Raw genomic sequence first — 23,981 nt, 5'->3', positions numbered from 1 at the left:
GAATTAGGTCACCTTGTGGTGCTCCTATTGTGTTCTGTTCAATATTCAGAATCAAACAGATTCTTTTTCCTCAGGGCACTAGAGATGCTGAAACAGATGGACCTGAGAAAGGAGATCAGAAAGGCAAGGCTTCTCCATTTGAGGAGGACAAAAACAGAGATCTTAAACAAGGAGATGATGAGGATGTTACTAAAATAAATGGCAGAGGTTTGCCAAATGGAATGGATGCCGATTGCAAAGATTTTAAGTAAGCTTTTAACTGTTTCTCAAGAAGACAAGCATGTCTCTTAAGGGCATTATTACAGTTCTGGTTTGTGTGTCAGCTTTAAACATTACCCAGCTGCAGACTGATTCTTCCCCTCTCAAGTCCTCCCTTTCCCACCGTGCCACATGTTTCTTAGGATGTCATTAATGTGTGTGTCACTTCTCATGAGACAAATTCATCTTAACATAGTAACTATTAAAAGTAAATGGGTACCTTCTGAATGTGGTGCATTAAAGAGGGATGAAAACTTTAACCCTTTTAATGTCAAACTAAATTTCTTTCTCTCTCTGCTTCTTTTTAATGCTCTTTTGCATCTGAGTGTTGTAGAGAGTAAGTCCTACAGAATTTTAACTTTCCTTCTGATTTTGCTAGTGGATACCACAGCCTAACACAACAAATCCTTTCCCCATAAGTCTTTATAGAAGCCATATCTTTGACAAAGGTGGAGCAATGTTATTTTCCTATTCATATAATTAAATGTCCCCCATGGAATGGTGTTGCGGTTTTGTTGTTTTTTTAGGGAAAAATAGATTGGACTAAGCTCAAGCTTTTGAACAGTCAACTCTTACATGACAGCACAGCCAGTCTGGTTTTTTTTCTAACACTAAACTGCATTTTAAATTGAGTACTTTTTAAGGGCTGATCCTTCTTTCTTGAATGACTGTGATGCATTTGTAAATGTCATACAGGAGAATTAAAAAGATAGAGAACTAGAGTGCTGCTCATAAATTTATATTAATGTGATAAACATGACCAGATAGTTGTGGTTTCATTAGTTCATTACTGAGCAAGTATAATAAAATGCATGCTTGAATCCCATACATAAGTATTTCCTACCCTTTAAAAATGCATTTACCTGAGGCTAAAGAGGGATTCTTGAGGTTTGTTTTTCAAGATGTATCATTGAAAATAATACAATTCCAAGCATACCAGAGAGCTCACATTGTCTCCTTTCAGTTGTGTGCTGCAATATACACAATAAACAAAGTTACCTTCATTGTTACCCATAGCAAATGCAGAATAACTTCTGTCCTGCTTTTCTTCACCAGTATCTATTTCAATTTTGAAATAGGTGTTTGTGAAGTACCTTCTGTATTATTTAAAGAGAGAAGTTATTGAAAAATACACAAATGCAAAAAAGCATCCAAAGCCAGTAAACCTCTCAGAAAAATAAAAAAATAAGGCCATCTAAATGAAATGGGCCATATAAAGTGGTGGTATAGAGCCCTCCAAACTGAGGTTTATAATTGAAGTATTGACACAACTTTAACTATAGCAACAGAACAGCACCAATGTAAGGAGCAACCTGTATTAGCTAACCATAAGTATTAACAAAGAAACTTCATCCTGTCCTCCTCATTGTATTTTTATTGTACTTGTAGCATTTTTAAACTAAGTATGTACTGAAATAACTGCCTTTTTTCCTTTTGTTCTTCACTTTGTTTATGCTGTATTTCACTTGGGAAAAATAGGGAATATTAAATGGCTTTAAACTCAAGTTTTCAGCAAGACATGGTTGCTTGCTAGGATACTTAGATGGTAAGCCAGCATGTTATATGCAATCCTCATGGGGTTGCTTTTTACATTAAAAAAAACCTCTTGTCAAAAACCTCTTCCTTTCTTTGACATATTTTGTCCAGAGTAATAAATCATACCGTGTTGCTGCAATAAACTCCCTAAAAGGCTGATTTCTAGCTGTACAGACCTAAGTGTTGTTATCAGCCATTACATAAGTGCTAGTAGATTTCTTTGCATTAGTCATGGGCTTCAGTGAGGAACAGATACTTTGGCTCTGGAGCCCTGAAGAGGAAGCAGAACAGGTAGTACTGAGGCTGTGTCTCTGACCTAGAATTAGCAGTACAGCAGACTGGTCTGGCTCTGTACTGCTGGAATAAACATAGGTTCTTCCTGCAAGATGGCATTTGGTTTTTGAGCCCAGTTTTCACAAGTAAAGCCAGCTAAACTTGAAGTTCTGCAATTCCTGAGAAACAATATATAATCATAAAGTTCTGCCAACACAATAATGTTAGTGGATCATAGATTTTCTCACACAACTCTTTCTTAGAAGTTAACTTAGATTTTTGCCTGTAAAAATTGATAGTCTAAACAATATGGCCTCCCACAGAAGGTGGGATACCACTCAAGGTGTCCTAAATCTAACCAAATAGTGTTGGGAATCTCTTTAGAATGTTACTCTGTTGACATCTCACCTCATCAGTTTGCCTATAGATGTTTATAGGTGTACAAAAAGTCCCCTGTAGACTGCCAGTCAGAAGAGAAAGCAATTCAGCTTTTATATATAATACTGTATCTTTGATAAAAGATACAATAGAATACTGTGTGTTCTATTCAGGGTTATATTAGAAACCCTTTTCCCCCACCTGTCATCACTGTAGTATACTCTATTAAATGAGTTGTGTAGGAAATGAAATGTTTTAGTCATATGCTAAATGAAGTGATTATTAGTTCATTTTACTCAAGGTAAAAATATATTGCTTGCTTTTCAGATGTGAAAAATGGTTACTGTATTGTATGTTTGTCTTTTCCAGTTGAAATTTTGCTGTGTCTTTCTGTTCTTTGGCATGAAATGCCCTTAGCCATTTCTTTCTTTAAAATTTCTCTGCAGTACCTTTCACATCACTACCAAAATACAATAAAGAGACATCCCAAAATTCACAGGTGACCACAGTTCACTCTCTTTGACTCAAAACAGCCTCACAAATCAGTTTATTTTTCTCACAAGTTATTTGAAGAGCTCTGTAGTCAATCTTACCAAAAAAACCAAATAAAATTATGCTTTAGAGTTAAATGCATCCTTTATCTTGAGCTATCAGTGCATGCTGGTTGAAAATGATAAAATTAGTCTGTCACTTCCCTTTGTAAAGTCTGTTGAGTTCAGAGCTGCTTTGAAAGTAGAAATACCGTTCTCTGTCCATGGACAGCTTTATTTAAGACTGAAGAGTCTGTCTTAAATTCCTTCTGAACAGTCGTACCCCTGGAAGTCGACAAGCCTCCCCAACAGAAGTAGCTGAACGCCTGGGCCCCAATCCCAGCACCACAGAAGGATTAGGTCCACTTCCCAATCCTACAGCCCACAAGCCTCTGGTAGAAGAATTTTCAAATCCAGAAAATCAGAATCTAGATGCCATGGAACAAGTTGGTCTGGATTCTCTACAGTTTGACTATCCTGGCAATCAGGTACAAATGGACTCTTCAGGAGCTACTGTAGGACTTTTTGACTACAATTCTCAGCAGCAGGTTAGTAATGGCCTGTGGAAAATTGATCCTCTAAGTTGTTGATTGTCCTCTTGATAATTCGTCATTTCAACATGCAGTGCATTGAATATTATTTTGTCTGTGACTTAGTAAAGGGCAAATAACTGCATAATTAGTCTAGAAGAATATTATTGCATAATTTTCTAGTTTAGTAACTTGCTATTACGGAAGCTTGGTTTGACTTTTTTTTTTTCCCCGTAAGCAAATCCAAGTATATTATAGCCCTGACTTTGGACAACTGAAATGCATATTTTTTTCTTTTTTTTTCTTCCCAATAGCTTTTCCAGAGGACTAATGCTCTGACTGTTCAGCAGTTGACAGCAGCCCAGCAGCAGCAATATGCACTGGCTGCAGCTCAGCAGCCACACATAGGTGAGGTTTCTGCACAATGCAGCGTCCCTGGCAAAAGTGGGTGTGTTGTTTTGACAGACTCCTTTCAATTTACCCAGTCTTCTCATTCAAATAGATACTGATCACTTGGCCCGTTGCAATGGTTCTCATGAAAACTGCTCAGAATGACTGCCTATGACTGTACTGTCCTTAGTGGATGTTTTCTGTTGTAAATCTCCCCCTTTGGACAGTTGTATATAAAGAAATAAAACTTGTATATTTGCTTCTGTAGCATAACAGTTCAGTGTTGGTGGGAGTAAAAGTTAAAAATGCTTACTGCTATAAGCAGTAATAGAAACACTAGCTTTATATACTAAACTCCAGTAAGCAATTCTAAGATTCTATTGCAGTTTAATATTTTTAGTAATCCAGTTAAAAACCATTGCACAGTAGAATTTTGAAATCATATTGTTGTGTTGATTAAGTTTTAATTTTTCCTTGTTAATGGCACCATTTAAACAGTTCTTTCTTCTTGCAGGTACCCTAATGAGCTAATTCTTTAGCAGGCATTTTTTCAGTCCCTTTAGTTCAGTGAGTTAGTTAAATACACCAAGTTCTTCAAGTGCTGCAACTCAACAAGGAGCCTTCATTTCAGTGACAGCAATTTTATGTTCCACTGTGGAGAAGCTGTTGGTGTTTAGGGGAGGGAGGTTGGAACACACATGGAAGCAATTCCTTGTTTAAGGAAGGGAGGTAGTTGGGGTTTAAAGATTTCTACCCTCTCCACTGGGCTTTCCTCTGAGAAAAAAAGGATTCTCAGGATCAGATGGGCAGGCAGAAGTAGGAACTATCTCCAGTGGCTTGTGTCCATGCTCTCCTGCAAATAAGTTTTCCCACCAGTTTGTTGTTTAGGTAGGTTGTGAGGTCTCAGACTGGGATCAGCAGCCTATAGCTGGGATTGAAAAGTGGCAGCTCTTCACAAATACAGGCTGAGAGCTGAAAGCATAGCAGATTGAGATGTTTGTGTGAGTCTACAGGTCCTGTCTTTGGCTTCTAAACTTTGGAGAAGCCTCTACTTTGTATGAAGTGCTGACTGAGTAGTCAGCTGAAGTTTTTCTCTTTAAAATGCAGCCTCTTCTCATGTGCATATTAATAGAAATTTATCAAGAAAAATTTGGAAGGAGTGACATAGTTTGATGTGCCTTGCTTGCTGCAACTGTTGGATATAAAGTACATGAACCCAACTGACTGGGGAAGCTCTGGGTAGTGATGCTTTGTTTGCTGAGTTTCTGCAATTGTCTCTGCAACTGTCAGTTCTGCAGTTGGAATTCCATTGCAATTCCTATATCAAATTAGGATTCTTGGGAAGTAAGATTAGCATGTCATATCTGGCTGTTTAAAAGCTAGGTATCTGACTTAAACTATCTGGTTAAATTTTTTCCTAATTGTCAGTGAAGAGAGATTTTTGTCTCTAGCAGGTGGTTTATTTCATCTGGCTGATTCACTTCACGCACTAGATGACTTGTCTGCTACAGATTTCCTTGCAAGATCAGTTTAACTTTCAGATAGTTAAAGTTGGGCAAGATAAATTCCACTTTGAATAATCCCTTCTGTGTAAGGATGGATAGACACAAATGAGGTAAAGCTCCTTGGAGTCTTACAAAACAAAACAAAGCTGTTAGCCTTTGGGATTAGTAAGAAAGGACTGATGAGAAGACATAGAAGTGTTGATTTCTGTACTTACGTACCTGGTCTTAAGAGCTTCCAAAGTACAAGCAGTTCTGATTTTAACAGATAGGCTGTGTGATTTGGGTGGTGTGAATATGATGATGCTTGCTAAGAATGTTGGCTGTAATGAAGCTCTGTTTGTTACTGCAGCAGGCGTGTTCTCTGCAGGCTTGGCCCCAGCTGCTTTTGTGCCAAACCCCTACATTATCAGCGCTGCTCCTCCAGGGACTGACCCGTACACCGCAGCTGGATTAGCTGCAGCAGCTACCCTGGCAGGTAACTGAACACTGCAAGTGTCTGTCTTGATAATGCAACCAAACAAAAAGAGAAAAAAAATTGAAATCTGTCCTGTTTATTCTCTGCAAATGTAGTTCTGGGAAGGAGAGACTTGTAAAAAAATGAATACTGCCATTTTGAAAATTCTTACTACAATAGAAAGAATTTCAGTTTGTTATATATGGATTCCAAATTTCTCTTGCCGCGGACTTTCATATACAAAATTTAGGGCTTTTTTTCTGTTCTAAAAGTGTTTATCCTTAATAAGGTGAATCTGACTTTGACAGTATGTATTATTTTCAAAAGATGTGACAGCTAGCCTTTCCTTGTATATTTTTACTCAGTGCATTAATTTTCTAATTCTAGCTTTTCTCATTCTCAGTAGGCATGAGAATAAAGATGGTCTCCAGCATGCTAAAAGGCCCAGACAACAGAGAAGCATAAGAGATCTCTTAAGTTACTAGATGTCACTGTGAAACACCATGACTGAGTATTCAAGTCCTAGCTAGTGCTCAGACGTGTGCATAACATTAAAAAAAAAAAACAAAAAACATACTCCTTTGTTTCCACATGGTGTTTCACAGGGAAGGCAGTAGAAAAAACTAAAAGACATGTATACATAATGGTTTATATGTACAGTCCCATGATACAGAGGGATTATTCTTCTACAGGTTCCTCAGCAATAGACTGGAAGAGTTAAGTGTGCCCACTTTGAAGAGCATCATGTATATGCAGGGGAGGCACAGGCAATAGTGTTTCTAAGCAAGGGCATCATACAGAAGGGAGGAATCATAGATTATCAAAGTCTCAGTACATCACTATCAGGAGGATAAATTTTGTTCATACTGTGATGTTCTGAAATGATCTTTTCTTCCAACCATGAAAACTGTTTTTGAATGTTCTTTGGTACACAGACTCTGAATGCTTTAAGGTTTTTCTTTGTCATCTGAGTCTCACAAGGGTATTCATTTTTTCATAAAGATATGGCTTGTTGTGAATTTTTAAAATTACCTCATTTGTATTCATGTGTCATTTTAGCTAATGTGGGATTTTTTTCTTTTTAATACTGATTTCTCTTCTGTATCTGAGAAGATGGATCAGTGAGGGATTCTACAAACAGTATTTTAAGCAGTTGCACTAGATGGAATAATCATGCTTTCTGGTTTTAGGTCCTGCTGTGGTTCCACCTCAGTATTATGGTGTTCCATGGGGGGTGTATCCAGCCAATTTATTCCAGCAGCAAGCTGCAGCAGCAAATACCACAGCAAATCAGCAAGCAGCTTCCCAGGCACAGCAGGGACAGCAACCGGTATGTTCAGCATGAAAAGCAGAGCTGCCTTACCTTAACATCCCAGTGTGTAAGGGTCAGCTGCTGGAAAATTGTACATCATTCAGATATTGCATTTTATTGTATAATGAATGAATGTTAAAAACTCTCAATTTCCTTATTCATTGTCACTGTCTCACACCATGTTAAAGTTATTTTACAGTCTTGTTTCTTAAAACAATAAGCGTTTAAAATGGTTCCTTTCTTCCAGTTGCTGTTATGTGTGTAGGTGATGCTTCCTGTGTAGTAAATTAATGTAAAGTTTAATGTAGAAAACTGACATAAGGGGATGAAAAGATACATTCTGGTAATTTTAGGAGGATATTGTTTCTTTTAAGCTTGGGGAAAAACAGATCTGTGTTTTCATGAATTAGTTGGAAGATTGAATGTTACACATTTTTCTGTCCCTTTGAAAAGTAGGGAAATAAAGGTGTTACCAGTAGTTTTGTTGCTTCACAGGAAGGAAGGATTGCCCAGCTTATTTTTCTGTGACATTAATTGTATTGCAGCATCACCATGTGCCATTTGGTGTTTTTGTCTTGGTGAAGCAAGACTAAGCAATTGTTACGAGAATCTGTTGAAAACTCAGTTTCTTTAAGTATTTCTTGAAAAATGCTAAGTTTCTATTGTTACTCTGGATACATTTTTAAACTATTGTATGAGTTTTCAGTATAAATGAATGGCAATTTTGACAAAGGAAAACCCCAAATTTTACAATAACTTTACACTTGAATGAATGCAAGCCTTTCAAATTTTTTACCAGCAGTATGTTTAATTGCAATTCTTAAAAATGTAACTTAAGAAGTCTGAAATGCCTTTAATTCCAGAGGTTTCATCACTGTTTTTATGTTCAAGTGGATATTTCTTTCTAGTGATTGTTTTTTATCAGTGACCTGCCTTGGTAACTGAATATATATTGTCTCTGCAGTTTCTTTTTGTTTTCTCTATAAAGTTAATACTGATTTATGCAAATAACATATACGGTTCTTTGTGGGAATATATTGTGAGTTGCATTTTTCCCTTATTTCGAACCTGAAAAAGCTGATTTTAACCAAGAGGAATAGAGTAGTTGCAAGGATTTAGATTGCTTTTCAATCAGATTCCCGGAGATTTGCTGTCAGAACATAATAAAATATGCCTGTGTTGCATGGTGATGGAGTGTTATGTGAATGTTTAAAACTTAGTGGGTGCATTATTTACAGCACTGTTGGCAGTGGAGTGTTAATTATTTAGACAAGTTACTACAAGTGCTGAAATACTCAGATTTACATCATTTAGTTGCCTGGAAGTAATGTCAACAAATGTGTTTATCGAGGAAGGACAGGTGTTCAGTTAATAAATAATGTAGGTTGTAAAATGTATCACTCTTACAGATTTTCTGCCTTCCTGTATACTCATTACCATTGATGGAACATACCTGAGTCCTGATGTCCAAAGCAGGGCAGATATTTTATGGTCACATTGGTCAACAAAGTGGTGTATACCTTTTATTCTTTGTATGTGTATATTCTGGAAACCAACGAGGTGCAGGATTCCCAAAGTGAAAATCAGGGCTGAGAGGCATCAGATACTCAGAGCAACTGTTCTAGACCTTTGTTAGCACATAATAGATTGGCTTCCTTACCTTTTAAGGAAGGGATGTTGTGTTGGCCTTTTCCAGGTCCTGCGAGCTGGAGCAACTCAGCGCCCGCTCACTCCCAACCAGGGGCAGCAAGGGCAGCAGGCAGAGTCACTTGCAGCAGCTGCAGCAGCAAATCCAGCTTTGGCTTTTGGTCAGGGTCTTGCTACAGGCATGCCAGGTATGTATGTTATCAGTGGATTAAGAGACTCACAGAAAGTAAGAATATTGGTGCTATTAGGTAACAGATTGACAAAGTGCTGTTCCATTTACAATAAGCTGCTTAGAATTGAGTTTTATAGTTTTGTGTTATTCAGTTGGTTTAAAATACTGGCACAGTTGTTTTAGAGCACAAGAAGCTCCTCTAGCATTTGTTATTTGGAACATTTTCTCTGCATTTGCTGTTGTAAATGTATGCATAAGAAATTAAGATTTTTTGCTAGGTAATTTCATATATAGTGAAGCAACTACATGCTGTCTTAAAAGTCTTTTGTTCTCTGGTTCCTCTGCAACAGGAAGTATTATGTTTTGCTAGAATAACTTTTTGGGGGGGGGCATAATAATATCTAAAATTCAGAATCCAAAACTAAGACATTTTTAAAAAATTGCTACTTGATCATATCTGAAGATCACAAAATGCTTGGAAACACTCCGAATGTTGGAGCCTCAGATTCTTCTAGTGTTCATGGCTTCTGACTTCCTGAGAAGTGGTTCATGTGTTGTGGAGTGGTTAGGTTGAAGTTCAATATCTAAGTGTTTGGTACAGTTACCCGAGCAAGAGCAGTTTCAGTATACTTGGCCATTCCTCAGTATGAAAGTTAAGGTTTTTGCATAGTTGAGTTAAATCATGTTGATCCATTCCTTTGACCTGTGCAAGTTCTCTCCTTGGTTGACACCACTGTGAGATGTTCTGCAGCCTGGAGCCATAGTTGTTCGCTATGTGCTCTGGGGCTGCATCGTGCACTTGGCCTCCCATTAGCACATTTTTGATTCTAGCTGCAGAGCAGACTGGCTATGGTGTTTTTCTTGTCTGTTTTCTTTTATAACTGCAATTTCTATTTCTTCTCATGCAGTAGTTATCTTCAGCTTTTAGCATCTTTCTCCTAAAAGTGAGGAATCAGCAAAGTACAGTCCTGGTACCTGCCACCTGCCAGGTGGTACTTCTGCACCTCACCGAAGCAGTGAATAAGGGTACAAACACTAAGGCATGTAAGAGATGTTATAAATCATCTTTGCACAAGCCTCAAAGGCTTAGCTATAAAACTTTTGGTTTTGAGAGGGGGTGTGGTGTACATTTTTTTATGGTTACTTGTTAGTTCTTTGGATCTGGAGTAGTTAGTAGCTGTTTTAAGAGCAGTTCTTAAAACCCGTAAACCCCACCCAGATGGATGATTGAAAGTAATACTGAGTGGTCAGATACATAACCTCAGTAGTGCAAGAGCCTGTCCTTTGAAGGTACTTGAAGACTTTTTTTCCTCTTCCACAAGTCCTAAAAGGTTTTCCATGAGGGCAGGAGCCTTTTTATTCAGTTTCTGTTGTAGGCTCCTGCTTTGTCCCATCTGATGCTTCAAGCCTGGATGGCCAGAGAAGAACTTTATTCTTCTGAATATATTTCAGACTGTTGTATGATAGGAATTGTGTGCAACTGACTTAAGCTTTACCAACCACACTATTACAGGGAATAGAGCTGAAAATATAAAGACATTTTTTCAGTCATCATCAGATGGATTTGTAGTGACTCAGGAGTGCTGGTGATTCCTCTTTTTAGGTTAAGAAGAATATAAAATGAGGAAATGAAATATGTGGGAATCTTGTTACTTCAGCTCTTCTTGAGAGAGATGCTTTGGCTCCATTTATAAGCAAAGAGAAATAGGAACTTTTACTCTTGATTTGTCTGCCTCTGTTTTAGTTTCCTGATTTAGGATAAAGTGAGTTTGGCTCCAGAGATGCCTTTTTCTATTACCTTACTGTAAAATAGAATCTGGATGACTAAATAATACCTAGATACCAAAATGTGGATTCAATGAATCCCAGATAGCAGCCACTGAGCAACACCTGTAATAAACAAGATTTTGTGTGGAATTCATGTTTCAATGGACTAAGATGTTTTACAAGAATATGAAGGTCCAAATTGAGTTTCAAGCTTTTAAATACTCTTTACAGAAAGGATATTTGTAGTTTGCTTCACTGTGAACTAGCAAATCAGAATATATTGTTCAGCTTGTCCGTGCTGCTGTCTTGAAATTATTTTAGCTGCTTTCTCCTTGTCACAGCCTTTGTGTTGGATGAAATTCATGTTATCCCAACTATTTGAAGGCTTTATTTTGAAATTTGATGTTTCAGGTATTTCTTTGTTAGCTGTTAAGAAAGATGTATTCCTGTGTCACTTAAGGTACCTATCTCATTCAGTGTGGAAAGAGAAGGGGCCTGAAATCCAGGTTACTTTTTCACATAATGGTACTGTTAGGTCTCCTTTCAGAAATCATAGAAGGATAGAATGGTTTGGAGTGGAAGGGCCCTTATAGATCATCTCGTTCTAACCCTTTGCCATGGACAGGGAACTTTCCACTAGACGAGGTTTCTCAGAGCCCCATCCACCCTGGTTTTGAACACCTCCAGGGATGAGGTGGCAACAGCCTCTATGGGCAACTGTTCCAGTGCCTCACCACCCTCACAGTAAAGAATTTGTTTCTGATATCCCATGCAGAACTGCACTCTTTCATTTGGAAGCCATTCCCTCCTGTTCTATCACTTAATGCTCTTGGAAAAAGTCTCCAGCCTTCCTGTAGGCCCCTCTGGGTACTGGAAGGCTGATAAAAGGTGAAACTTAAGGTTCTTTTTAAAAATCACTTAATGTGAAATGTATTTTGCATTGAAGTTACACAATACCATTTTAAATTCTTCCTATCCTAATTGAGTGAGTCATTCAATAACAAAGATTCTTTAAAAATAGAGTGTTTCTGCCTTAATGTATGTGTGCAGAAAATATCAGAGGGTATTCCCAAATTCATAGGGCAATTAGTGTACATTCTGCTTATGAGTAAAACCAGTGCTTATCACAGGCAACTTCTGGACTTGGCTTTATCATCCAAAGTCAGAAGTCTACTTGAGACTACAGCTGTCTTAAGGAGTCAGTGGAGATCTTCCTTGTGCAGTTGCTGTAAAGAGACTGCAGAGCTGCTCAGCTTACCCAGAAATAGATGTCTGACAGCAGGCCAGCCAAATCCCACCAGAGGCTCCACTGACTGCACTGGCTAGGTCAGATGCAACTTGGTTTTATGGAGCTCACACAGTAAAGCTGTCATGGTGCATCTGGCTTGCAGGTGGACATGTAAAGTGAGTAGTCTGGGAAAAAACACCCAAGTAAAAAGCATTAAAATCAACAGTTTCTGTCCATTGGCATAGCATTTTTTGGTTTTATTACCTAGAGGAATTTGAAGTGTGACATTGCAGTGGGAAGTATGAAATAGAAGTCAGATTTCATTGTGTCAGATATACAGTGTAGGCAAAGTTACAGTGGTTATAGAAAGTATAAATGGGTTACTACCTGGATGGTAAGTTCTGAATTTGATTTGTGGGAGGATGTGCAGAGATAAGGCTGAGCATGTCTTCCTCAGTACAAGCAAAAGGGTTATAGGGGTTCAGGTTTTGGACAAAGAGGATTGGGGAGGGTAGAGGATGGCGTTTTTAAAAGGAGCAGATAATTGAGTTGGCAGTAAGGAGTGTCACAGCTGTTAAACTGTGTAGAGACAAGTGGCAAACTGGCATAGCTTGGGATGTCATCACTGAGGGAAGTTGCACTGCTGGATGGATAAGGGCAGTACTAAGGATGAGCTGCATGAGCCAAGAGAACAGATTTCATTTCCTCTCATTCTGTAGGTATATTCAAGGTTTGTGTGATAAGAATCAAAAAGTTTTTCAGAGTCTGGTTTCTGGAGACATTTAGAAATCATTTCAGCAAAACACCATAGTTTTAAACTAGATTGTTTATTTTCACATTCCCTGCTGATACAGAGACAGTAAGTATAGATAGAGCAATTGAACTCTAAAATAAAAGGTGTGATTAGGAACTGATTAGGAAACAGTATGTTTTAGTTTTCTCACTGCATGGGAACACTACAGAGAACTTGAATATGAAGGCACTGAAGTAAGATTGATAATTGTTAATTTTGAGGGGAAATTGCACATCCACAGGGAGAGATGATGATGTGATGGAAGGTAATAAAATCTGAAACAGGAAGAGGGAATTAGAGAAGAGAACTGCCAAGTCATCACCTTATCTCTGATAAGAGAGAAGGCAGGGGAAGTTTCTAGATTTGTGCGCAGATTTCTGGGATGAGGCACAATTTGTGGAATAGTGGAAAGGAAAGGAGAAACTCTTAAGTTTGTTGTGAGAGCTCTTCTTCAGTTACTTAATTTGATCTTGGATGGTCTCTCTGAAATTTTATTTTTGATATCAAAGCAAAAAATTTTATACCTTTGAGGCTGCAGATTCACTTAGCAAGGTTTTAGCAATTTCACAAATAGCCAGTCCTATGTTGCTTTGTTGTGGTAGATTTCAGTAGAAAGCTGAGGCCTATTTTCAGAATTTTACATTTTCAGAATGTAATCCAGAAATTGGAAACAGAAATGAACCCATCAGTTCTCATTCATATCTTGAACCTTCTGTGGCAGTATCTGGATGCTATTGACCTAGCTTATCATGACTTATTTTAAATGTACTGTCTGTGGGTGGATCACAAATTCATATAATGTCAGGGAAGTATCAAGAGGGCTTGGTCATCTTTTAGTGTAAAGAGCAAGGGCAAATTGCTTCAACTTTTTAATTTAGCAGTCATATGAGTAAATTAGTTTAGAAAATCTAATATTAATTAGATAATAATGCATTAGTATTAATTTCAGTAAATTTAATTTATGCAAAGTGCAAGTTATTTCCCCTGCCCCCCCTCCAGGTATTTTGCATTGAATAATAGGCTTGTTAACATTGTGGGCTTGAAGTCATATAAAAAGCTGTTAGCTTCAGATGAGTGGAAGGGTGTAAACATAAAATCAGTGGGTGTTTTATGCAGTTATACTTCAACAGTTACAGCATTATCCATAGGTTTGTGCATTTGAAGAGGGTAGGTGGGCAGAGTAAATACTGCTAAGCATTAGCCAATTCTGGGTTCTGAAAAAGTGGTTTTATAAGATACAGCAGGAACAAACAGCAGAACCAACATGTTGTTATCAGTTCAACTTGCTACGAGTAGAAGCAGAAATTATGTAGGTACTAGTAATTAACATGGCTAATGTGTGCAGGAACATGTGTTATTATAATGAGCTTTTGTACTGTGTCGCTAATCTCATATTTTGTGTTATCTGCAGAACTACAGTGAAACCTTTCTTTGTCACCTTTCCCTACCTTGGGAATGTAGCAACTTTTCTTAGTAGTGGAAGGGGTAGAGCAGAGCATGTTTTTGTAGGTGGAAGAGGCAGTGGCACCTCTAGCAAAGTATTTCCATCTAGTTCAAGTGTAAGAACGTGTTTTGGTTGGTTTTAACTGGCCAAATTTTCAGACAAATTATGTGGAAGGCAACTGTCTTCTTGTGCTGTTGGTGGGAAAGAGAAGGTAGATGTGCCTGGAATGCAAAGCGAGTAGAGAGCAGTGAGAACAAACAGGTTTAGAATTAGAGCAATGATGATTTTTCATAACAAGTATAATGCATTCACTTCCAGAACTGTGAATTGAACCTAAAAATCTGGATTTTCATTGCTCCTGTCCTGTTGAGTGCTGCCTGAGTCTCCTTCATATCTTCATGTTATCTTATCTTAGTGTGTGAGAATTTGGACCTTTGTATCCATCTTCCCTGCAGAGCACTGCAACCACCAGGCCAGAAGGCAGATGATGTTTCCACCTCTTTTTTTGGATTGTATCTAGGCAGAGGAGATCAGAGATGTTTTAGAAATTGAGGATGAGAAAATATGACTTGGAAGGCTGGTGATTGTGGTACTCACCTTAAATCAGAGGTCCAGTTATGTTTAGGTCCATATGTATTTCAGAGAGAAATCTGCTAGACCTAGTTCTGAACATACAAGGCAACTGATGGGAACAGCTGACTTAAAATAGAATGCAAAATCTTTGTTCTTACATGTACAAAAATAGATGTGTGACTTTTGCAATCTTGTCTTTTTTCTTAATACTGTTAGTATATATTTGAACATGGGAGGAATATTGAAATTCCATTGGGTTTTATTTCATTGCTTCATAATAATACTCTACCTAACAACTAGAAATTGTTGTATTTTAAATATCAGCACCCTTTCTTAGATTGTCGTAACTTGTCTTCCATTTTTGAGGGATTTTTATTCCAGTTCATCTATTTCACGATAAAGTGTCAAGAGCTTTAAAATTAATTCTCTTGCTCTAGTTCTAAATAAAGGGGTTTTTTTGCTTGGCTTTCTTTTGGATCTTTTGCTTTTCTTCATTCATATATTGTATCCTGTATTCCTTCGAACTGCTTGCTTTTCTTCTTTTTCAACTCCTCCTCCCTTTCTTCATCAATTCCAGTTCTTAACTGTCAACTGAATGAAGTGTTAGGCTTGGATTACAGTCTTTTTTATTCCTGTGAAACTGGCTGGTCCAAGGTACTCCTGCACACACAGCATTCCTTTCCTAATGTGTTTTTTGCAGATGGACTTGAAGTGTGGTTAGGTAATGTGTGGAATTGCCAGACTTGCATTTAGCTTAGCCTTTTAATTGTAGTCATCTCAAGAGCTTCTCCATGTGCAGAGGAGTACAAAAGTATTTTAAACTACTGAAAGAAATTGATTTGATAATGGTCCAAATCTGCCAGTTGTGTTGTACCTGTACCTCCTCACTATGGTGTTAGAAACTTTAACCTTGACAGTAAGTTCAACTTTAGACTACTAATTTTAGCAGTTATTTTAGTTGTAAAAAATAGCTTGAAGCATTTCTAAATCTTACTTTATCCCAGTATTTTATGATCTTTATTGCGTTTGCTTTGATGTCCAGTTGATATTCAGAGACTGTGGCAGGAATGCTGGTTGGTAGTTCGTGGTTAGAATATTTCAAGGAGAGAGGAAATGCTGGCTGTGTGAGCCTGTGTGTAGCACTGATCCTTGTCTCCTGTGTGGTGCAGGTTACCAGGTGCTGGCTCCCACTGCCTATTATGATCAGACTGGTGCCTTAGTCGTAGGCCCTGGAGCGAGAACTGGCCTTGGCGCACCGGTCAGATTGGTGGCCTCAACTCCTGTGCTCATCAGTTCTGCAGCAGCACAAGCAGGTAAATATTTAATCCTGCACAGAGGTTTCTTTCACTTCTCTACTGAATCTTAACAGTAATGTTGATTAATATTTGACATTGTGTTTTTCTGTGCATCTGTGAAGTTTTCTAGTTATGAGGGATATATTGTGCATGCTTGCTTTTTTATTCTGTCTTCTGTTCTTTCTCACAGATGGGATTTTCCATTTTTAATTGGAATTTACAGTCCTCTTCCCATACATACACAGGCATGTTTCTGCAAATGTTACTTGTCAGATAGGAACATTTTCTCCTTCCTCTCCCCATACATTATAACATGCACTTCTCATCAGTCCCCCTAAATGGTGTCCTCTAGGTAGCATCATTTCATTGCTTCGGCCTGACAGAAGATGGACTGCCCTGGAACCTTGCTATGCTTTTCTCATGAAACTTCTTTTCTCCTGAAAAATGTGGCAAGGAGAAAGCTATGTATAGAATGGAAAGCAAAAGAGAAGAATTAGTTTTATCAAAACTCTCTAGTTGCCTACATTTTTACCAGTTGTAAGATCTAGTATTACTTTACTGAACCATTTATTGCATTTGTTAAATTAAAATCTAGAATATTAATCCTGGATTAATTAACTTAATCTGTTCAGAAAATTAGATTTTAAGTTAATCTATCAGCTTCTTTCTCTGTGCAGAACTTGCTTCTGACAGTAGCTGAAGAGGTCTTTGAATGACTCTTAGCTGCAATTCTGCCACTGCAATTTTGGATATAAAAAGTTTAGTAAACAGTAATGTCTTACATGTTTACACTGGAAGTTCCCTCAATTACATTAACAGTTCTGCAGCCTTGATTAGCCTAAAAACATGTGTTGTCTTCACCCTTTTTCTTTGAGTAATTAAGATTGTGTAATACTATTAAGTCACTTTAGTCCTTTAATATGTGAATTTCTGCTTGTTTTAAGAGGGCTTCAATAAAATACAATTTAGTTCTGAATAATCTATTTTCAGTCAGAAATGTTCAAGAGAGTAATTGTGATTGAAAACGTGTGTTTTACAGCTGCAGCTGCTTCAGCTGGAGGAACAGCAAACAATCTCGCGGGAGCCACGAACGGTCTGTTTCGGCCCCTTGGTGCCCAGCCACAGCAACAGCAACAGCAAACAAATAGTAGCCTACAATCCAATTCATTTTATGGCAGTAACTCTTTGACCAATAACTCCCAGAGCAGTTCCCTTTTTTCACATGGTCCTGGCCAACCAGGAAGCACATCTCTTGGCTTTGGAAGTAGCAGCTCTTTAGGAGCAGCTATCGGCTCTGCACTTGGTGGATTTGGCTCATCAGGTAGGTTGTTAATATAGTGAGGACATTCTGTGAGACTTTTGTGCTAAGCAAAAAAATGTATCTGTATCAGGCATCATATATATACATACATTTCTAAAAAGAATGCAAAAATAGATTATATAAGGTTAAAGCAAATTAGAGGGAGAAATAAAAGAAGTTTTTAAGATTTACTTGGGTTCTGTATAGAAGATGCATTTTTGAACAATATCTTGTAGTCACAGGAATCTCCAAAATACTTTTCCATACTGATCACCGAACTGTGCCCCAGAAGTTTGTTACTGTTTCTGTAAGCTGCTTTTGTTTTCAAGAAGGTCTTCATTCTATGGTTAAAGTAACAATTGATGATAGTGTAGATATACATTCTTTTGTTTTAATAATTATATCAGAAAAATTCCTAATTTTCTTACAGCCTATGACTTTCAAAATTTGATCTAATATCAAAGTGCTTGTTTCCATAACTTTTTTAAAGTATTTATAAAACAAAAACACCTAATACCAAAGAATAGTCCTTGTTAGCTCTAGCAGGTTTAATCTTGGATACAGTTGAGCTAAATAGTTCTGTGCGTGTTTGGGGCCTTTAATTATTTCAACAGATACTCCTAAATACTACCAACCTGTTTATATTTTAAAAAAATCATTCTGTCACATTTCTGCTCTTAAGCAGAAATTTCATATTCACAGTTTTTAAACATGCAAGGTAGGTTTGTTATATTTCAAATTCAGTTTCAGTAAAGCAAGATAAACATTTTTTAAGAAATCGCCTTTTGCTATTAATCTCAAAGTTCACAGCACCGAATTGCTTCTTATTACTAATATTATTTTAATGAAATCAGGGGAGCATGTTTCATCTTGCATATCTTGCAAATGGGTAGAAATTGGGGGAATTTTATGCATTCTAACAATTCTTTGCAAAATTAAGGAAAACTAGTGCTAAAGAAAGCAACTTTTATAAAATTACAAAATGGCCTAATATATGGGGGAGAAAAAACAGAAGGAAAAGCACACCCTTCAGTGTTAAGTCATGGTAGTTGTTTGGTGACAGTGTGACTAGTGACATCAAATGTGTTGCATACCAACACAGTTTTTTTCTCAGTGTTAATTTTCATAAAATAATCAGAAAAATTATTTACTTTAACAAAACTAATGTTAGGAAGTCCAAAATCAGGTTTTTACACTGATCCTGTCCAGTATCTGATTTTAAAGAAGAGACCGGAAACATGCCATGTTCAATTAAAAAAAAAATAAATTGAGGCTATTCAGTAGTGTAGGTTTTCTTAATTTTTCCTTAATTTACAGCAAGTAAATTTTATTTACAAAATTGTGCTATCCAATATTACATAATATAACTTGGCCAGAGCTATTTGTAAGGTTTCAGTGAATCCTTAGCAGCTGTGTTTCACTCTAGGGACGGTTTCATTACAGTGGTAGATAGTCATAATAAATATATATATTTAATACCATGCAACTATTTAAGGTCTCTAGATAGAATAGATATAAGTCATAAAAGTTTTTATCCTGAATTATCTGAAGAACCTCCATAGAACACAAATTTCAGTTGTGTCTCTACTTAAGAAAATCAGCATAGCTTTTTCTGGCACAGGAGATTAAGCCTTTTTCTTGTAGCAAAGGTCAGTTACAGAGCTTTATCCAAAGCCCTCAGCACAGAGAGCACATGCTGAAATCTTGGAGCAGTATCCAGGGTGATTTAATTAGCATGGCAGTTTGCACAGGGAAGCAGGAACCCTATGCTTTTGCAGTTTGAGAAGTGCTGATGAAAGGTGCTATCTAAACCTGAAATATTTTTCATCATATTATTAGAATAAAAGTATATTGAAAGTGCCCTTCTGCCAAGTATAAATTGTACTTGCCCTAATAGCCACTTAAAAATGCTTCCTGATTATTTTTTTTTTTTTTTTAGAATTCTGGCCTGTGTGTATATATGAATTGAGTTTCACAAATTAGCACTTAAACAAGTGGTATTCATGCATATTGAGGCTAATTAAAAGTTTAATTTTTTCTGTGCCATGGTTTCAGCTTCTTTGTAACTCCCATCAGTGTGTTGAAAATGTTGAATTTCAGTTAAAATATAGCCATGAAGACTGATAGATGGCAGAACACATTTTGCCCTTATGTTTTCAGTTTTTGCAGGGGGCAAAAATAGCTGCAAAAAATGTGAAGGTGAGCATGTTCTAGCTTGAATGACTGAACAAAGTAACAGCTGAAAGCAGCAAACATACCATATAAATGACTGTATGTACTCACAGTCTCTGTTCTTTTATAATAAAGTTATTCATACTCCATTTTAAAGGTTTAGGTACATGATGATAAGTCACTGCAGCTTAACAGGTAGCCAAGAATTAGATCAACTGTGGCAGCTTTCCAGATGCCGCCTTCTGGCTTGTAACAGCTGTAAAGGAATTGGATTAGATAGTGAGGGGGGAAGAGGAGTAAGCTAATGCAATTTATCTTCTGTGTTTTGTGAGCTTTGCTTGTTTTGTGTGTGAAAATGCAGCTCGGCTGCTTTGTGGTAACTTGTTAAGCTGCAGTAATTTAGCCGAATAAGAAACGCTGAAAGATGGAAAAATGGCAGTCCATCATGTAGTATTGTATTAACATTGATATGGTTCACTGAGCCAGAGCCTGTAGAGCTGGTCTCAGAGCTTGAGACTTCTTTCAACTGTTGCCTTAATTTGCTCTTCTGGTTTCTTATTCTCAGTCTCCTTGCCTAGTTAGTCCAGTATCTTTTCCTTCTGGTTTCTCCTCTAGTATGTCTTCCTTCCCAGTTTCCAGGCAACATTTATCTCCTGCTTCCCTCCTAAGTATGTTTCTGTTTCTACTTGTACTGTGTGGTGTTCCCATCATCAGCTTACTATTCAGTCTTTTTGCCCCACAGTCACATACACCTTCTGCAGCCTAACTTTTCTTCAGATCTGCTTTCTTCTCATCCTCAGTCCCACTGAAAGTGCTTGCCACTTTTTCTTGCAGTCTCTTTGTTGCCTCCTTTGTCTTACCTTTCTCGCTTCCTTCTGGTTTCCTTTTTTCTCTTTCCCCTCTCCCTAGTCTACTTCTTGTGTTTGGCTTTTGTCTCCCTGCCACTTGAAATAGAAAACTTCCTTTCCTCATTGCCTCATGGGCCTTTCCAACACAAGGTGGAATCTTGGACAGCAGTTTCACTGTCTGTTTTTGACATGACACGCTGAAGTTCAGTTGCAGGCACAACCTTAATCAACCATCTCAGACGAGCTGTGTATGGTCAGGAGTTTAAGTTTTCAGCTATGAGTCTGTAGCAGATCCGTGCTGAACTTGGGTGAACTATGATTTTGCAAAGATTTTTAGTCTAGTCTAAGAGTGTGAAAATAAAGGTCTCCTGTTGCTGGCATATTTGGTCTGAGTGCATGAAAGCATCAACTTCTTAAAGAGGTAGCTAGATCATTTTGGTAAAGATAAAGCACCTTTCTTTGCCAGTATTTCTGAAATGGCAGTGTTTAGACAAAAGTTCTATTAAAAAATTTATCCAGGCAAGTTCCTGCCATGAAAAATATTAGCCAAGTTGTTCATGTTATGAGAAAACAAATTAGTGTCTTAAAAATGGAAAGTTTCAGGCGACCTTTATATTGTTCCATGCTGCCAGCTTTAGTAGGAAAGTACTTGAAAAGGACAAAGGTGATGGAAGTAAAAATTGTGACCTTTCCTTTTTAAGTTGAAATAGTCAATAGTAGTAATCAATTTTCCAAATTCAGCTAAGAAAGATATTCGTTGTTAAAATATCCATAATCTTAGTTTGATTCATGATTATAATAATGTTCAATGTTTAAAACAGGGACTCTGGTTTAATACTTCACTAGTATGCAGCAGATACTAGAATTTAACATTTCTAAAAGCTTTTTATTGTTCTCCTAATTTGTCCTAGACTGCTCATCGCCCTGCTGAACGCTGCTGTGCAGGATAACCAGTCCTTCACTAATACACTGTTATCCAAAGCCTCTAGTCTAATTTGACTTTCAGAAACACTGATAGCAGTAAAATCATGTTTTTAATTTCTCACTTAATTTTCCTATCTCTGCTGTGCTTCTCATCTTCTTTCTTGGCCTATTCCCTCTTTATAGTATCTTTTCAAAACACTTCTTTGAGAGCCATAATTCTCATAGGGAATTTAAAGTAGTCATTTTTTTCCTACAGGTGAGGGGTTCACAAACAGGGAAGTTCAGAAACAGCTGAACATCAACATAAATTATTTTGTGAACCCTTAAACAACAACAAATTTCCTCTAGACTTTTTCCTGAAATGAGCATCACTGTCTGACTAATAATTTATGGTGGAAAAAAAAATTATCAAATAATTTAGCGGCAATATTTTTAGAATCATTTATCCAATAAAGTGACAGTGTAATCTAATCTTATAAATTCCATATTTGTCCCAAAGCCTGAAGTCAGGCATTTAAAACAGAGTACTGCAATATTACTGTGAGAAGTCTAGTGTGAAATGTTGAAAGACATGGACATTGGTGAAATTATTTGCCAGTGGTATGTTTATACCCACTTAGTTTTACTTAAACGCATGTGTGGTTATCACAGTGATTGTCTTTGTCATAACGATTGCTGTAATTATTGTGATCGCATCTGTTGTTGCCCAGCTGTAGTTGGGGATAGGTTTTATTCAGTTGACACTGTGTAATTAGGGTCTTTTTATTTCTTCTTCAGTTGGCAGTTCTGCAAGTAGTAGTGCCACAAGGAGAGATTCTCTATCTACTAGCTCTGACTTGTACAAAAGATCTAGTAGCAGCCTAGCACCCATAGGGCAGCCATTTTACAATAGTCTGGGATTTTCCTCCTCTCCAAGTCCAATAGGCATGCCTCTGCCAAGCCAAACGCCAGGACATTCACTTACGCCACCGCCATCACTTTCATCACATGGATCCTCATCCAGTTTGCATTTAGGTAAAAAAAACAAAAACAAAAACCAAAAAAACACTTTTTGTTTGTATGTGTGTATGTATTTCTATGTGTAAAATATATGTTGCATAAGAGATGTCACATTACCTTTGCTGTTAAACAGTTTTGTAATGAAGAGGGGCCATTCTTGATGGTGAAGAGCATGTTCAGATGCTCATTGATTTGACAGTGGAGGGCACTCAGCTTTTGGCAGTATCGGGCCAACAACTGGTTTTTCTTCCCTTGTAGAAGCCCAGTAAGAATTATTGGTCCTTTTTCTATTATGTTTCCACAGTATGACAAGCAAAGGTGCATTATTTTTGTTTCTCCTCCACTGTGTTGCCGCTTTAAGGACATTGTAGATGATGTGTTTAACAGTGAAGTGACTTTCATTAATGCCCCTTGCCATGATAAAGTAGAAAAGTGAGCAGTGCTCTCTCTCAATGTAAAATGTATTGAAAGGTGATTTTTGAATCAGTTAACCTCATGGCCCAATTACTTTGCCAGGAAGACATTAATTTATCACCAGACTGATGGAAGGAGACAAAAAAAAAAAATTGTCAAAGAAGTAGTAAAGGCATTGTTAGTGGTGGCTCTCTGTTATCAGATGTATTTTTTTAAGGAATGCTGAAAATAATTTCTTGAATTTTTTTTTTGGCTAGTAAGAAAACATGGGAGCTCAACCTTTCTTTAAAAAAAAGTTTAAAAAAATAAAGGATCTAAAGAAACCCCACCACAGTATACAGTATATTTAGAAGATAATGCCTCTAACCCGAGGTTACCTGATACAGTTTTTCCTTTTCTGCTGCGAATATTTGCAGTCATTTAATTTAGATGCTAAAATCATACAGTGGAACTGGATTTAATTCAAGATTGAGTTGTCAGTTGCTCCAGTAATTGTTCAATGCACAGTTCCATGCTTGCAATAGGCAGCACAATCCCCTATACCTCTTAGTGCAAATAAAACAGGAAACAAAAATTTTAAATGCCTACCATAATACACCTATAGTGAAAAAAAATATGACTAATTTGTATAACAAAGGTGAATAATTAAAGTATATTACATTTGCAGTACAGTATCCCCTTCAAGGTTAAGTGCTGAATACCCGAAATAAAACTGGGCAAGGGGATGTTTCAGCACGTTTTATTTTTTTTTACTTACCTTTTTTCCTTTTTCAGGTCTACAAAGTGCACCTTTGGGCTGAGACCAAGCATGGAAAGTTTCAGCCCAAATGGAGGCTTTTGAGAAAGTTCTGAACATCTGACAATGGGGTTATCATGGAAATCTTTTTCTTTCTTTCTTTTCAAAGTACTCTCACCATAGTTTTCATATTGCTGAAAACTATACTTAAACCAAATTTTGGAAGGCATTATCTAAAATTTTAAATCTTCAAAGTTTTGTTTGTTTCACATTTGATAAATGTTAAAAGACTTTTTTTCAGTTCTGATAAAATAGGCTGTGATCAGTACAGAGGATTGCCTCTGTCAGCAGAAATTGTTAAATACTGACTTTGACCCATTTTGAACTGTTTGGCAGTGTCAACTAAGCCTAATACCTTGTTAAAATCATGTACTAGATCAGTGTGTAACTGCCAGAATATACAGTTGTACTCTGAAAATTGACACAACCTTGTTGGCTTCCAT

At 37.2% G+C, this 23,981-nt stretch overlaps 1 protein-coding gene across 9 annotated transcripts in view; it reads left to right on the top strand.

Annotated features, from left to right (window-relative positions):
• Positions 1-23,981, top strand: part of PUM2 (pumilio RNA binding family member 2) — a 68,889-nt gene that overhangs the window by 29,245 nt on the left and 15,663 nt on the right. For 3 of the 9 annotated variants that reach the window (XM_063150893.1, XM_063150889.1, XM_063150890.1), the window contains exons 5-13: positions 75-247; positions 3,253-3,523; positions 3,820-3,913; positions 5,750-5,875; positions 7,045-7,184; positions 8,863-9,001; positions 15,960-16,103; positions 17,125-17,406; positions 22,107-22,343. In XM_063150893.1, coding sequence (XP_063006963.1) covers positions 75-247; positions 3,253-3,523; positions 3,820-3,913; positions 5,750-5,875; positions 7,045-7,184; positions 8,863-9,001; positions 15,960-16,103; positions 17,125-17,406; positions 22,107-22,343 — 1,606 coding nt within the window. The remainder of the gene's footprint in view (positions 1-74; positions 248-3,252; positions 3,524-3,819; positions 3,914-5,749; positions 5,876-7,044; positions 7,185-8,862; positions 9,002-15,959; positions 16,104-17,124; positions 17,407-22,106; positions 22,344-23,981) is intronic. The other 6 variants (XM_063150898.1, XM_063150895.1, XM_063150894.1 and 3 more) reach the window with 3 other exon arrangements.

The sequence above is a fragment of the Melospiza melodia genome, chromosome 3 (assembly GCF_035770615.1).
Source record: "Melospiza melodia melodia isolate bMelMel2 chromosome 3, bMelMel2.pri, whole genome shotgun sequence".
Lineage (NCBI taxonomy): Eukaryota > Metazoa > Chordata > Aves > Passeriformes > Passerellidae > Melospiza > Melospiza melodia.
This window is presented reverse-complemented; position numbering and strand designations above follow the sequence as displayed.